At 34.1% G+C, this 17,669-nt stretch overlaps 1 protein-coding gene across 1 annotated transcript; it reads right to left on the bottom strand.

Annotated features, from left to right (window-relative positions):
* Window positions 1-10,610: 10,610 nt before the first annotated feature.
* GDF5 (growth differentiation factor 5) lies at window positions 10,611-14,692 on the bottom strand. Its single transcript, XM_081322798.1, has 2 exons — window positions 13,825-14,692; window positions 10,611-12,730 (listed from the first exon to the last, which is right to left on the bottom strand). Exons 1-2 carry the CDS (start codon window positions 14,516-14,518, stop codon window positions 11,868-11,870), a joined length of 1,557 nt encoding a protein of 518 aa, XP_081178924.1. The 5' UTR covers window positions 14,519-14,692; the 3' UTR covers window positions 10,611-11,867.
* Between the last annotated feature and the right edge of the window lie 2,977 nt (window positions 14,693-17,669).

Here is a 17,669-nt window from a genome sequence, read left to right as displayed (position 1 = left end):
ACAACATGATTCAAACCAAGAATTTTCACAGGGAAGGCAAACAGAACATGATTCCATGAAACTTGAGTCCTTTGCAAATGGCTGCCTTCAGCCTTCCCTTTTTATTATGCAGCCCCAAGGCATGGCTTCTCAATGCCTTCTCTTCTGCCCTTGGAGCCGCCCCATTGCCTCCCTCTGTCCTACTCTTGTTGCCTGTCGGCGTTTGCGATCGTCTATGATGTCTTTCAGCTGGGTTTCAGCCTGAGCACGAGTGGAGGGGCCAGGCTCTTCATCAGATTGTAAGTCCTGGAGCTCATCAAAGCCTTCCTCTGACTCTGAGGGCTCTCCAGGCCCCTCCTCCTCCTCCTCCTCTGATTCCCCAGACTCAGCTGCCAGGTCCACTGGCTGGCACGGAATCACAACATAATCTGATTTATTATAAAACATCCTTCCATACCTATTTACAATGGTTGGAGATTTGTGATTTAGTCCAGGTCTGGACACACTTAACACTGAAGGTGAAGGTTTGTTCTCTGAGCTTCATTACCAGGCTAGGTAACATCTTCAGTGGCGTTTAGGGGATGTCTGTATCAGTGTTCTTCTGTTTATAAGGGCTTCAGGTATGAGTGTGTCAAGTGAGGGTCTTGTCATGGATCAGGTATGAGTCATCAGAGAGAGGCTTGTGATGGGGAAATTACATCAGGTCAGGGTCATTGGAAAGTGAACTACTGGTGGGCAGGGTCTGTTGTGGGTTGGTGCTGTCTCCTGTTGGCTGTACAATTGATTTGGATTCTGAGGGGTTCATAGGCTGGTTGTAGATCAATGTGTCTGTTGATAGAATTGCCTGTGGAGTGCTAGGCTTCAGTGAGCTCACAATTGTGGCGGTGGTAGTGTGGCCAATGATTTTAATGTTGCTCCAATCGAACTGGTGTTGTTTGGTTTTGGGATGGGTAGTGATTAAGGATTTGGGATCATGGCATTTGACTGCTAGCCGGTGTTCGTTATCTTGTTTTTTAATTGATGTGATATTTGTCCCACATAGAAATGGTTGCATTTATTACAGTTGATTTTGTAGATTACATTGTTTCTTTTATCCTTCTGTGTCTTGTCTTTGTTCTAGATAATTCCTGGCAGAGTGTGGCTATGGGTTTGTAGGTTTGTCATTATTCCTAGCAGTTGGAGAATTCCGGAGGAATAACTACAGCTCACAAACCGACAGCCTCTCTCCCCTCCACAGCAGTTCACCTTCCAATGACCCTGACCCGAAGTAACCTCCCCATCACAAGACCCATCACAAGCCTCTCTGATGACTCCTAACGGACACATCATAAGACCCTCACTTGACGCACCCACAACTGAAGGCCTTATAAACAAAAGAGCACTGACACAGACATCCTCTACATGCCGCTGAAGATGTTACCTAGCCTGGTAACAAAACGTTTGGAAACCAACCCACAAGCTCAGAGAACCTTCACCCTCATCCTATACCCGAGCTACAGATATTCACCACTATTGCAAACACTTAATGCTTTCTAGCTGCTTGAGCTACAACTCCCAGAATCATCAGTACTGAAGAAAACACAATTGCTTTTTGCAACTGAATGGAGAAGAATGACAGCTTATTCATTATCTCATCCAAATCCTTATGAATGAGCCTACTCTTATTACATATTTTCTGGGGAATTCTAATATTTACGCATGCTTAAAAGCCTGAGCACAGACTGTTGGGCCCACTCACTTTAACAGGTTACCTGACTGTAACACAACTATTTAAAACTGGAGGTAAATGATTATAGAAAGTCTATTCAATGGCAGACAAACTTCTGTATTCCATCTAAATTAACTTTTGATCATATGGCATACAATACAAAATTAAGGCTGAAATACCATCACAGAGGAAATGTTTTCCAGATTTTCGTGTTCTCCGGCTAATATGCAAGTGCAATTAAAACAGATCCTGGAAATACAGAATACAGTACCTTATTCAAAGCTTGTTGTATGAGCTGAACTCCCTTCATTGATAGGTTTCCAAAACACACAGCTGCAATAATCTTTATCCAGGGTAAGGAATAAATTAAGTCTGAACACCTCCTTTACATATAGTGTGTACAGTGTGCAGAGATGTACGCTGTATAACCTCTTATTGGTAATGGAAAGCTAAAGCTGGCAGGAATGGAAAACCAGCCCAACCAGCAAAGGTTTTCTCTTTTCAACAGCACTCAGATGAGAAGCAATATGTAATTAAGTAGCTGAATTACTCTGATGCCTGTTGCTGTAACAATGTCTGCTGAAGTCGTCAAACTTTCCAGTTAGGCATCATGCCAAAACATATTCAGAAATTGACAGGGAGGGATGAAATAGCCATAATATCATGCTGAGCAAGTAGCAGCAAACAGAGCCTCCACAGATGATCAGCTAAAATAAATAAATGTGCTATTCAACAGGAGCAGTAGGAACCATTAGACTGAAAGTCAAAGAAACTTTTCCACTTCTTCCTGTGATATTTTCTTCATCCTTATACCGTACATCCACTCCTGAGATGGAAATTTGAGGACAGATTCTTTCCATATAATTTAGTAAAATTTGCAGTAGTGACCTCTGCCCAGATACATTTTTGTTTTATCATTCCCAGCTGCATTGACCAGGGAAACAGACAGAAGAAGCTTGAAAAACAAAGATACCAACATTCTTAAAATATATAGCATGTTTTAATCAAATTTAATCACACATGTCCAAATTTATAGATAAAGTAGTTCAAAATTTCACTGAAGAAAGTTCAGGCACTGCATACTTAGAATTAAGCATGCATAGCAATATGATGAATTGCTCATTTATTTAACAGGAAATATCTATAACGCAACGATAAAACTTAGTTTGATCTCAACATTCAGTTTTATTTAATGCTATTCAAATCATCTAGTTAACAGAATTTCAATAATTTTAATTTTTGGATTTCCATTAATAGAATAGTCTAGGTGGAGAGCAGAATATGAGATCCAAGTTGCATGTGACCTATTCAAGTCTTGGGTGTGAGTCTCAAGAGCATCTCTAAAATTGGTGCCAACTTTAATTTGACAGAAAATGAAAATTATTCAATACAAGGGAAATTATTATTATTTATTCTGGCTTTGCCTATGGTGTCCCAGTCCTGCTCACATTCTGGGGTGCAGTCTCCAGGCATTGATTTAAAAAAGTTGAGAATCTTAACTTAGATACTATATATTGCCCAGAATCATTTAGGCCTATAAATAAATACAGCTATGTCTAACAAATTAACCCAAATGTTACTTAAATAAAAGCTGTATTAATCTAAACTGTAGTAAGTTATAGCAGTCAACATACCTTAATGTCACTAGGATAATCAATGTTTGGAAATACAAGATCCCTTCCTCTCAGCAACAAAGAAAATCCTACCTATAAGTTTTCTGAACACATCTGGAATGTTGACCTGTCTTTGACCTGACTCAGCAGGGATCTTCTTATATAAGCACGTCGTCCTTTGTTACTCTGCCAGCAGTTCATGAAGTCATATTGTGAAAGTGACACAGACAGGAGCCTCATACTAAAGTCACTATTGGAACAAGGGAGCTAATTTTAAAATTTATTTTAACCAGGATTTTCCTTCTGTTATTTGGGACACTAAAAACTAAAATCATTGTACTCTTTTTGACAATAAAAGGTAAAGGTTCTCCAGCACATGCATGCTAGTCGTTTCCAACTCTAAGGGCCGGTGCTCATCTCCGTTTCGAAGCCGAAGAGCCAGCGTTTGTCCGAGGACGTCTCCGTGGTCATGTGGCCGGCATGACTAGATGCCAAAGGTGCACGGAACGCTGTTACCTTCCCACCGTAGTGGTCCCTATTTTTCTACTTGCATTTTTACGTGCTTTCGAACTGCTAGGTTGGCAGAAGCTGGGACGAGTAACAGGCGCTCACTCTGTTATGCGGCACTTGGGATTCGACCCGCCAAACTGCTGATCTTCTGATCGACAAGCTCAGCGTCCTAACTCACTGAGCCACCGTGTCCCTTTTTTTTTTTGACAATAATCAAGTTCAAAATATTTGTGTTAATGAAGAAAGGTGCACATATACAGTATAATCTCCAGAAATATTACTAATATTTAATGGAACTATTATGGAAAAGTAAATAGTGAAGCAACTGTCAAGGTGAACATCAAAGCACAGAGAAAAAGATAACAGATTTTGATGCTGTGAGCAAGTTATAAACAATTCAAGAAGTAATAGGATTTCTCAGGACACAGTTAAGTGACTTTTCTTTTCCAATATTCACATGTCACATAACTTAAGAAGCCCCTAAATTCTCTTCAAAGGCTGTAGTGAGTCAGAAGCTGCTAAAACAGGAAAAGTCTAGGAAATTTCCCTCCTAGGTATTGTCCAAAGTTAGCAATGTATGTATACTTTCCTGGAAATAAAGTACAATTGCATAAAATGGTACTTCAAATAGGATAGTTGACATTAATGAAGAAGACTGGCTTTATTGAGCCTGGGGTTCAGCAAAGAGTCATGCTACCTAGGTGGAAAAGCAATATTGAATTGAAGATTTGATACAAGTGATGTGATTCTTAGTGATTTTTGAAATGTTCTTTTATTGAAAAAAATCAGAAAATAGAGCAACAGGTTTTTATATGATCTAGATATAATTGGATATTAAAGGATTAGTTTAATTTTATATTATATTAATAGCATAAGGATTTTTCTTATTTCAGTTTTAATACATTTTAATCACCATGATTTATTTCTTTTTTGAAATAACTTTCTATTTTATAATATTAATTCTTTAAATAACTATGTAAATTCAATTTAATCAATGTAACATCTATTTTAATTATTATTTTATTATTGTTTACTAATATAAATGATATATTTTAAATACCTAAATATTTAATTTATTCAGTTTTAAATTTATAATTTAATAATTTTTGATACTTATATTTGGTTATTAGAAGTATTGGGAAAATCAGAGTCTATACATAACCGTAACTGCAGTAGCCCAAACCTTTTAAAATTCTCCATTTCTGTGGCCTTGTCAAACTATCCATCAACTAAGTAATTAATGTTTGAAAAATCAACTATATTTGAAGATCAGTAATAATTTAATTCAATCCACTGACTGTGCAACCATAAAAATTCTTAAAGTAAGATATGCCAAAACCACAGACTATTTTTTTCTAACAAAAATTCTATCATAATTGGTTAGGATGTCATAAAACAGTATCACTATAAATACTTCTTATTATGTGAGGGTCAAGGCTTTTTATGTTTCTTTAAAGCAGCTTCAAATAGCCTACATACTGGGTTACTGCAACTTTCATATAGCTGTTATATAAATAATCATATTTTATATAGGAAATGACATAACCATACAAAAGTACACATAGAGTTTAGGCACATATTCAAACACTAATGGCAATGCATTGTTTTAAATGGCATACTTGCATGTTTACCCATTCAACCCAGTTCTCATATTTTAGCCAAATACAACAAAAATTATTAGCCCATATTTGTCTGATAGCATACTACTTATTTAAAATCTGAATGTTCAAAGACATACTTGGGATAGAGAATAACTTTAGAAAGTAGATACAAATGAGGCATTTTCTATGAAAAATAAGAGAGAAACCTGCCATAGGAAAGCTGAACTTTTAATCAATATCATTTTACCACTCTTCCCCCCCCCACCAATGTTTACTGTTCAATAATAATGCCACGTCCCTAGGGGAAAGCAGTATAGTTGATCATAATAATAATTTGAGATGCCAGTCTTCCCACTCTCTATTAAACTATAAGTAGCTGAGAAAGTTGTTAGGAAGAATTCAAGAATACGTTAATTTTCATTGTAGGGTTTTCAAAACATAATCTCTGCTGAATCCAGCTAATGGTTCATCTAGATTAGGTTTTTCCGTCCATTTTTGTATATAATTTTTATCAAGGATTTTGATTATAATAGTAAAAAGTAATACAAACTAAACTTAAAGAGAAAAAAAGAATAGTAAATATAAAAAATTAAATTAAATTAAATTAAATTAATAAATAAATAAATAAATAAAAGCTGCAACAAAAAAGGAAGGGAAAATGATGAAAAAAGAAAAGAAATATATAAAGATTGATTTTCATCTTTCATTAAAAGTATACACAAAATTAGTAAATCTTCATTCCATATCACATCCCTTCTCTACAAGCAAATCCATTAAGACATCAACTTTTCAATCCTGGTGTCAGCAAAAAGTCTGTAAAGGATTGCAAAACCTTGAAAAAAAGTCTTAGTTTAACATTGATTAAATATACCAACTTTATATTCCTTTTACTTCTAAAAGTCTTGATCTTTAGTTCATTCAAATATTATCATACGATTTTATTCTCTTTAATTCCTTACACTAGCATACAGAATTCTTCAAGGGTTGATTCTTTTGTTGATCCAATAATTTTTCCCCAGGTCATTCCCTTGGTTTGTGTGTCCTCTTTAATTTTTAAAGCTTCAATCAGTTACTTTTGTATATCTTTTTTCCAAATCCTTGTCTTGGATTGTCATTTGTAGTTTCACTTTTGGTACTTTCTCTATCCTATCAGACAAAATTTGCTCCACATATGTCATTCCCTTATTAACATTTTTGGAGATAATTTATCCATACAGTAGAATCTGACATCATGGAGTTCCGTTTTGCTGACGCAGCCGCCATGGAGGTCTGGAAGTCGAGCTCCGTCTTCCGCATCTAGTTTTGCTTCTCTGGGGGACCCTGGAAAGGGTCAAAAGTCACCCTGTAGAGGTGACCAGCAAGGAGGGGGTTCCCGTGGAAGGGTAGTAGCCCTTCAGCTCGTTCCAGGTCAGCCCTCCAAACCAGCAGACAAAAGACCGGCTATAGCAATATTGCTCGTCCCTAGGCTGCAGACAGCCGAAGTCACATTTATAAAGGAGGCAGGCAATTTATAAAGCAGCATGGATGAGACTGGGTGAGATCTACCGCCCTAACTATCTTTTTTACCTTCATAAGCTGCTTAAAGTAGTTTCCCTCCTGTGGAGAGGGAAGGGAGATTTTATCTCTCCCTCTAGAAACAGCGGTGACTGACTTTCCAGGGGAGTTTTTAACGTTGAAAGAATAACTTGATCCAAATTGGAATTTTGTTTTTCAAAGTTTGTGGACTAAAAGATTTTCTACTCTTACTGAAGATTTGGGTTTTTATTTATCAAAAAGAAGCAAAACTGAAAAGATTATTTAAAAAAACTTTGGATTTAAAAGAAAACTTTAAATGGTAGGGATGACATCTTGTGGCTAAACCTGATACTTCAACTTGTTATTGCTTAAAAGAGACTTGGCCAGTAGCCCAGACAATATATAACATTCATTTACCTTGAGATACCAGCTGTGAGAAGCTGAGCTGAGTTCCATATTCAGTGATTTATTTTTTTTTTGCATTCTCTGATTGTAAAGCTTTTAGCCTAATACACTACTAGGAAAATATGGATGAAGATCAGGAACAGATTCTCTCTATGCTGAAAGGAATTCATCAAGCTATTCTTATTGCCACTGATGAAATAAGAGGTTACAGAAAAGAACAAGGTCAGCCCAGATACACGAACTCAAGCTTTGATTACAAATAAAATTCAACTACACAGAATATAACAGAAAAAGTGGAACAATTAAATATTATGACAGAAGATTCAACTGATCAACAAACACAGTCAGTGGAAAACCCAGAAAAGGGACTGATAATATGAAAAAAGGAAAAGACTTTCTACATAAATCAGAAGGAACATGAAGATCAAGAAGAAAAACAGACTAAAGAGAAGATAAACAGTTCAGGACAACTACATCAAGATGGAAAAATAGACTATTTGTTAATCCTCTCAAAAAATGGCGACCGGATGGTTTTTTCCTATGTCAAACAATATATATAACAATACAGGGAGATTTGTTTGATGACTCAAAAGCATGGAAATGGAAGACAATTTGGCAAAGAAAGAAAGCTAGAATAAGACTGAAGAAAATTGGGGTTTTTACTTACTCATGAGAATTAAAATAGAATACTCAAATAGATATGTACTTTGTATATTAGATATTGTTATGAGTTGAGATAAAGAAAACTGGTTATTTAAAACTTAGAAGTATAAATATTAACAGTTAAATTTGAACATTGATTTGCTTATAAAGGTCAAATGTAAAGGTAATTAAGATATATATAAGCTAAAAACCTATTGCTGAATGTAACAAATATGTTTTTACTTAGCAGTAATAATAAAAATTATTAGCTTAAATATGAGATAGTAGATATAAAGAGAAAAAGAGGAAGTATTACATTTTGAAATAAGAGAAAATTGTGTTAGTAAATTTAAGATATTTGGAAATTACTAGAAAATAAGAATATTATATTGTATTAATTAGTTGTTGTAGATGGTGAGAATTCAAATAGATAAGACGTGTATCCTGAACATTAGATCTTGTGATGAATTGTGATAAAGGGAATTGGGGTTAGTTAAAATTTGAAAATTATAATATCAAATGTTAAATTTAAACATTAATGGGAAGTTAAAAAATGGGAAAAACTAACCAGGACATTGTTTAAAAAGATTGAATGTTAAAATAACTAGATATGTACGTATAAACCAAAAATTATTGATAAATGTAAGAAAGTTATTTTTTATTTATTTGATATAATAAGAATTGTATTAATTTAAATATGAGACAGTAAATACTAAGGGGAAAAGACAGGAAACATTTAATGTAATAGTTTGAGATCTGTACTAAAGATATTTGTATGTTATTGAATTATTGACCAACCCAGCTGCCACATTGCTTTTCAAATATTTAAGTGTAAAACTAGAAAATCAATAAATTACTTTTTCACTTATTCATTTTGAAGCTAAACTCACTCAGAGACTTTTTAGATCTGTAATTCTAATAGCTTTATGATAGTTAATAAGCAATTTCCAAAAGTGATTAGAAAGTGAGGTTGCAAACTTAATGTCCTTTGAAAGGCTCCACTGAGATTGCAAGCATGATGGCTAATTCCTTTGTCTTCCAGCACCCAAACCCATGGACTGCTATCCTACAGTCTCCTTGCAAGGAACAGTTATCTGAAGCATATGTAGTGGATCTTCTGTCTTCTACTTACCAAGAAATATTCCAAAGAACCAGTCTATTCACCAGTTCTTTGGTCTTTGGCAGGGTTGTCAGTTCCATGTAATTCATGCTGCTCTGTGCAAACTAGGATGTTTAACTAAAAATATACTATTGCCTGCAAACAAGCAAAGAAGAAGATTAGTTCTATCAGATTCCAGTACATTACACTTCACTGCTTGTTGTTTAACTTGGATGAAAAGTGGATGTTGCTGAGAAATAGAAGGCCATTGGAATTAGAAGCACATGATCTAAAATTTGGATGGTAAGGACATCTATGGTATATTAAAGCTGGGATCCCCAACCTCCAGGCCACTGGAGGTGAGTGGTAGGCGAGTGAGGAAATGGAAACCACCCCTCATGGGTTCACAGTGAGTGAGCGAAACAAAAACCATCCCTACCCCCAGCCCGTGGAAAAATTATCTTCTACAAAATTGGTCTCTTTGGGGACCACTATATTAAAACAAGGGTAATATAGATTTTATGTCTGGTTGGGGGCCACTGTATTAAAGCAAGGTTAATATAGATTTTATGTCTGGTGGGCTATTCTTAATCTATAAAATAAATATAAGCCTAGGTTGTGCCTGAAAATACCTTTGTGCTTCTTAGCACATGAAGTGTTTTATAAATGATAAATAGTAAAACATAAATGGTTATCTTGATGTATTAGAAATTTCTGAAGAGGATTGTAAAATAAAATTAAGAGGTTTTGACAACAGAAGGATATACTTGTCAATGGTTTTCTTATATACAATTAACAGAAAGGTTTAAAGTGGATAAAAGTTTTTATGGTTTTGAACAATGCAGGTTTTGTTTGAAACAGAATTATGTACAAATGTTATTGCTACAATGTATAAACTTGAAATATGAGACAGAAGAACAAGTAAAAATGCACTAAAAGGTTTGGCTACAATATACAAATGGACAGTGGGAAAATATGTAGTTGAAAGGATTGAAATTTACATTATATTGTAGCCTTAAAGAGAATTTTTATAAAATGATGTATTGTTGGTATTTGTCATTAGAGAAATTGTCTAGAATGTATAAAGGCACTTCAAATTTTTGCTGGAAAGGTGAACAACTTGAAGGGTCATTTTATCATGTATGATGGACATATAAAAAAGTTTGGATACAAACAAACAAATTCAGGAGATTTTTGAAAACTAATGTACAAAGACATTTCTTTTGGGATTAATGGACAGACAGCTAGAAAAAAGCCATGGAACATGAGCCAAAAATGCCTAAGTCTATGGAAATTAATAGACTCATGCACACAACAGATTTAGAATATAATCATAGCGTATATAGTCAAAAGGCAGTAGTATTTAGGTCCAGAGTATAAATGTATAAGATTGCCTCAACTACTACTTTATATTTCCCAATAAAAGTACTGATCATGGTATATATGTGTGTTTTTGATAGTTTGCAGTTTTTCAGAGAATATTCAGATAGCAAATAAAACCATGCATTCTTAACTTCCATTAGTTTTAAAGAGGGCACTCAAAGCACAGATTTAATAAAATTATATTTATAGTAACTATGTCATCTAGATATCTAACACCCAATAATTTACTGCAGTTTAAGATTATAAGCATTAGAGTGCAGCATGATTTATAAGCAAAACAATAAAACACTAGTGTTCACACACTAAAAAGATCAACATTTTAAAAAGATAACATGGAAATAATATACACTGAAATAAACATATTTGCTTGCAATTCTCTAATTCCACATATAATATGTACAGTTTAAAACCAAGTCAGCATTCTATTAAATAATTCTTGCAAATATACAGTTCTAAATATATGAAATATTTCTTAAAACTATTAGATACTGTTATAACAGAATTAAAGAAATAAGTTTTTTCCCCAAGCAAATACAAGATAAATATATTGGACAATAATGGGCATGGAAGATCAGTTGTGAAATAGTTTAATATTATTGAGCTTAAAAATGTGTAAGAAAATAAAAAGGCCCATTGTAACACTATTTGCTATTTGGGTCAAAAATATTTATCAGATAAAAATGTTTGTGCCACTGAAGTGTATTTGAGTGGTTAAAGAAGATTGGCTACTACCTTCCAGTAAAGAAACCTGCTTCAGGGGAGATAAATCAAGGCAAAAACTGAAGTCTAAATAATGCAGCGCACACTTTTAAAGTGTGGTTGCATTATTTCGTACTGTACATCAGGCAGCAAAATGTATTGGGCCAGCACTGATTTAGGGAGTAACAAATATTAAAACATGACAAATTACAGGATGGCACTGCAGTCCATTTTTCATGTTGTTTGTTTTATTAATCTATTCTATTTAGAAACATACGTGACTCATACCTGACCTCAAAGTACAGTGTGGCAACTACTGTCCTGGTGGTAGCAACCTGACTTATGATTTAATGTGATGGTTTGAGGACATACATCCCACAAATATCTGTGTGCTCTATTGACAGTAGCAAGTGTCTCTAGATGTGGCCCTTGTAATATTGTAGATATAACTAGTATAAATAGGAATAATTTAAACATGTGACACCAGGCCGCTACAGTTGCTGCTTTAAAAAATAATAACTCCTTATTACAACTTGTAATAAAGAAAGATAGAATCCTTGTGGAAGTTGTAATAAAAAAAAGCTTGCCAACATTAAAATGTCACTATTGTCAATATAGAAGGCTTTGGATGATTTTATTATGCTGATCATCTATAGGCTCATACTTTATTTGTCTTTTATTTAAAAGTAAAGAAGATAACTGCATTTGTGCTGCTATCTACAACCACATGACTCTACCACCATATCTTCATATTGTTTATAAACTACATTATTAGCTGAATCAGTAAACAAAACGCTAATAGGGCTCAGCCTTGTTGGAACACAACAAGTGGGAGGTGTTGATTCTGGATCCATCGAGTTCATTAATGTTTGGATAACTGCATGATTGGTGGGTTCTAGATGAGATCGAAGAGGAAATTCACAAAGTCCTTCACAATGATATGCTTCATATTCAAGAGGAGCTATTATCCAGTCATCCCAACCCATATCCTTAAAATTCACATGGAGTAGTTTTCTGCTACACTTTGCCTTCAAATTTTTGTTTGGTCGTTTTCCTTGTTGAGTTGCTAGAGGAGCCCTTCTCTTTCTTCTTTGACTGAATAGGTACTCATAAACAGTTTTGTCGTCTTGACCAGATCTGGCTTTTATTTCATTGAAAAACAAGTCTCTTTTCTTTGTTCTACCAAATACTAAAAAAAGAGCCTTTTCATTGACTTGCCTTCCTGTTCTATTAAATCCCACAATCCTTAAATCAACAGGCCTCTCCTTTTCAAAAGCCTCCAGTTCAAAACACAAGTTATTAAAGTTTTTAAAGTTCCTAAACACTTTCCAAATGTCAAACACTTCCCATTTTGCTGTATCTATGATGTTGACTGTTCGAGACTCCAAGACAATGGATGCTTGCCTGCTTGCAGAGCAACTGGATAGCTTCACTTGACAAGTTTTCTCAGGAGAATAAGGCTTCCAGATATCAGCCTTTTTTCTTAAAATCCGCAATTCTGCCCCTAGTAAACCATCTTTCTCTAGTGCGCTGATGTCAAAAATGTATTTTTGCTTTTTAATTGGAGCTTGATCATCTAAAGAGAAAAACAGAGAGAAGTTCAAATATTCCTTAATAGAAATGTGTACTACTGTTTAGTTTCTCCCAGCACATGTGCATAATGAGTTTGGGATTAATAAAATGGCTTTATGGGACTGTTAGAAGTTAATATCACATGGAGATATATTGGGCCAATTCTTCAACATTTCAGAGGAGAAGACAGTTTTAGACGCTACATGTAACCTAATTAGAACTTAAATTCCAATAAAATACATTTGAACCTGAACTTCAGATTAAACCTTTGTGCCTATGATGTTCTTTTTGTTGTAGTAATACAATATGGGAAGCATATAAACATATGTGACTATGTAGTGGTTATATTTTAAGATAGAAAGCACAGAGCATATGCTTGTGAATGATATTTTTAGTAACTGTTTTCCTTCAAAGACACTTGCCAGGAAAAGAAGTTTAAGCTTAATGAATAATGACATATATTGGATTTAAACATTCAACTTGGAATTTCATTCAGACAAAACTCTTTCTTCTTTGAGTATATTTACAGATAATAGATAAGTTTCTCTATCATGAGTTACAGTCCTGAGTTGTACACACTACTCATTTCAAGAGTACTTGTACAAGAAAAATCAATTACCAACATGGGAATTAAAAGAAAATTCATAGATTGCTGTGGGGCCTATGAGGAGCTAAAAAAATGTAGACAACCTCCTTTGATCTTATAGTCTTTTTATTACAGAAATATTGCCTCCTACTTATTTTATAATATTGAATTTGAATTAAACCTATATCTGAATTAGTTTCATTCTAAGGAATTAGAAATAACCAGACAGTCCCTCTTTGCTAATCTGTTTTTTTCTGAAATAGAAAGAGACAACAGGAACAGATTATTCAGCTTTTATTCTATCATATATATAGTATTGTGTTATAAAGTGATGACAATGTTTTATGCAGAGAGGAAAAACATGTCACAATACATTCTGAAAATTAGTATTTACCTTAATACAAATATCAAAATCTGACACTAGAAATGCTCTTAAAAGTATCCATTTAGGATCAAAACAGCTGTGATTAGCAAGGTTTCCTGTCCTTCTGCAAATAGATGGATTTTCTTACCTTGTCCCTTGTCTAGGAAGCTTGTAATTGTATTGGCAAGTCCCATCTCCAGTTTTAGACTTCCATTTATATCTTTCCGTTCTGCATCAGAAAGAGCTTGGTATAAGGCAAGCATATATTCATGTGGTATGACAGCCGGAGGTCTGAATGCCTCTTTAGATTCCCTTTGGGTAATAGGTTCTTTGATTGTTTTGGTTTTGTAGGAACTATCTGAATTTCCTGTGCCAGATTTTTTCACTGGAGCTTTAGGGCCAAAATTCTGAGCCTTTGGAGTCACTGTCCTTATTCTTGGTTGTCTATTTGAAGTAAGTCCGTCCTGTTTTTCTGTATTCCTTGCTTTAGATAGAGTCTTCTTTGAATTGTCAGTCTTTGCCAAGAGACTTCCAGCTTGAGCAGTATTGCTTCTTGTTCTAGACTTGGAATTGCCAGCATTATATTCATGGCTCCCTGTTCTAAAAGTGCCTGTCCTTGGCAACGGGTGCCTCTCTTTTCCATCTACTTTAGACAATCCTAATTTCAAACCTAGGTTACCTTGATTTGCTTCAGCAGGATTCAATATTAAGGAAATGAAAACCAGATAAAACCAACTGAAGTGCCAAAGCAATATAGAAGGAAAGTACAGGATTTTCATCCTCTGGTCTTCCTTTGAATGCCACCAAATAAAAAATTGAAAAAGGTTCCTCTGGTTTGGCATAAAAAATAAAATAGATTAAAAGGAAAAAGGAAAAAGAGCTTTATTTTCAATATACAGCATTTCAAATCAATTTGTGTAATATCTGTATCCAGTCCCATAGTGGAAATGCTAATATGTTCAATTTGCTGTCTCCTGATTTCTGCCAGCAGTTTATTCCTAAAAAGAGAAAGTTAACCAACCCCCTTTCTTCCTTAAAAATGACTAAAAACTTGAAGGACTCTTGTTTAAATCTGAGAGGAATGTTTTTTTCCAAGAAGGAAGAATGGCGTAATGCTGCCTCTGTGTTAAAAGTTTTTTAAAAAGTTTTGAATCCCTTCCAGTGAAAATATTTCACACACAGAAACCTGCAGGTGCTTAGAAATCTTTTACAAACTTGAACTCAGGAATTGGAAGTGGAATTCCAACAAAAACCTATTTAATTACTCTCTGATGTCATGCTGTCTAAACTAATTTAAGTGTGATATATTTCTTTTAAAAAGTCTTCTTTGCTTTATGACTCATACTCAGCTTTATGTTAAACAACTCAGTAGGACTAAAAGTGTATAGAATATGGACCTAAAAGTGGTAACATGTTCTGTATTATTAGCCTTAAGTGAACTCTTCATTTAAATGGAATTAAAATTTAGAACCAAACAACATCACCTAAGATAGTCATATGATTCTTTTACAAAAACAGGTAAAAATACATTTGTAGTATGCTTTAATTACATATGTATTGTATGCAGTTCTAAACATAGTATCTCTGGTTTATTAGCAGGTGACTGAAAGAATTAAAAAACAAATGTGATAGCAAAGCCTATTGCATAAAAAGAATTTTTAAACATTATGAACAACTGACAAAGAAAATAAGAAATTATGAACAGTCCTACTTGATGTCTGAGAAGAAAATATTTTCTTATATTGCATTTTAGGATTTATTATTTAACTTCTCTTTGTAAAGCCCCTGAACATCCAATGTTAAAGCAGCAGTGTCCCCTGCAGGAATTAGGAGCCATATGAAGATAAAGCACCAAATAATCTCAGTTATTCAACATTTAATAACTAAATTCTGATCAGTTTTTTTAAAATAAAATTCTTTACCGATCTATATCTCCGTAATTCTGATAATGATAGTTAATGAGTCAGCTTGGACTTTTTTTAGAGTGTAGAAATATGCAAGCTTCATGTCATTAACTATATTTTGCATAAAAAAGAGCATCATGAATGCTTAATTAAACATGTAAAAATTGAGCTTCTTGGGTGATTCTGTTATGTAACAAATGCGTGAGGATGATATAAAGAACTTCTTGTACTTTTGCAAATATTTTTTTAAAAAAAGTTTTTATTGGTTTTTTCATACAATTCAGTAGTGCTTGTTCAACAAACGTGTTATCTGAGTTTATCATTCACTAATACAGATTTAATTCCAAATCCCTTATTCTTTTCTCCAGCCATTGATAAAATAAGTCCCAAGTTTGATAGTATTATGTTTCTTCTTTTTCTGTCAACCTCAAAGTAAGTGTCCATTTCTGCACAATCTAGTATTTTTTAATTATTTCTTCCTCTGGTGGTATTTCTTCATTTTTCCAATATTGTGCGATTCTTGCTGCTGTTATGTTAAATCAAGTATATACTTTGTTTATCAATCTTTTCTGGCATTATACCTAATAAAAAAGTTCAAGTTTAATATCTACATGTTTTCCCAACATCTTTTCTATTTCTATGTATTTTTGTCCAATATCTCTTTGCTTTAACACATGTCCATCATAGTGATAATTACCTGACTTGTGTTTATATTTCCAACATTTATCTGACATATTTTTAAACATTTTTGCTAATCTTGCTGGTGGCAGGTGCCATCTATGAAACATTTTATATAGGTTTTCTTTGTAAGAGGTTGACATTGTCAATTTATAATTTCTTTCCCACAAGTTTTGCCCACAAGGGAATTAAAGATTTCAAAAATTTTATATTATATCCAAAATTCTTTGCCCATGTTATCATTGTTTCTTTTACTTGTTCATTTACCATTTTCAAATTCAATAAAAAGTTATATATTTTCTTAATTAATTTCTCATCAAAGGTTAATAATATCTGATCAAACAAGATCTGTTCTTTATAAAATCCGTACAATTTAACATCTTTATCATATCTCACTTGCATTTGTAAATATGCCCACCATGATAGATCAATACCCTGATTTTCCATCTCTTGTTTAGATTTTAAATTCCCTTCAGAATTTAGAATATCTTTATATGTCTGTATTTTCTCAAAACTGATTAAATTTTCTCAAAACTGATTAAATTGTACAAATGCTTCCATTGTTGAAAGCCATCCTGGAATTTGCAAGTATATTTTACATTTTATTTTTTCACATAATGCATTTCTAATATAGTGGTTTTGAAAATATTTATTTCGTTTGGGCCGACCACCATTGGCTCCAAGCTCCCAAGGCTTCCTTCTTCGTCGCCTCTCCAGGGCAACTTTCCGATCCCTTGAGGTCCCAGAGCAAAATCGGGCTAGGAATCCGGAGCTCCGGTTTTTTTCACCTGTCTCGTCATGACACCAAACCGGAACTTTTGCAAACTATTCTAATTGCTGAATCATACCCCAAAATTAGCTGATAGCAAAGTTTTAGTTCTATGTCCAGCAAGTTCTAATTGAGTAAAATATACACACGCTTTCAAAACTACAGTAAACACATGAACCTATGACTAAGATGTGAAACAAATATGTCCTTGTTAGCATATCAACCCCCTCTTTCTTAAGTTAATTCATGGATGTGGAATATATTACTCACAGATGTCACAAATCATGGTGGGGAAATAGATATGAGGAGATCCATGTAAGTGGATGAGTTTGTAACGTGTATCTTTCTATAATTAAAATATATATTTAATTTAACATTGATTTAATTTCACTGGCTCTGGGTTGATATAATTCCTAACAACATGCTCTCAAACCTCGTCCGGAGAGCAGGAGATTCAAGCAACCGAGACGAAAGCTGAGTTTCCAAAACGGTTTAATGAGCAAAAGCAAAAGCAAAACGATCTCAATGGCGCAGTCCGTGGAACGATGAGGTGGTAGCGTGTCGCACTCTCGTTCATTAAAAACGTCCAACAGGTCGGAGTATTCACGGGGTACCTGAGCCTCTTGTGCTAATTCACCCGCA

This window comes from Vipera berus (assembly GCF_964194415.1).
Source record: "Vipera berus genome assembly, chromosome: 3".
In the NCBI taxonomy this organism is placed as follows: Eukaryota; Metazoa; Chordata; class Lepidosauria; order Squamata; family Viperidae; genus Vipera; species Vipera berus.
This window is presented reverse-complemented; position numbering and strand designations above follow the sequence as displayed.

Bases quoted from the DNA above. Each gene is read 5' to 3' on its own strand.
- GDF5 (XM_081322798.1), bottom strand. From the start codon at position 14,518: ATGCCAAACCAGAGGAACCTTTTTCAATTTTTTATTTGGTGGCATTCA. The intron at 12,731-13,824 runs GTAAGAAAATCC...TTTTCTCTTTAG, and splicing joins CTTCCTAGACAAGGGACAAG to ATGATCAAGCTCCAATTAAA.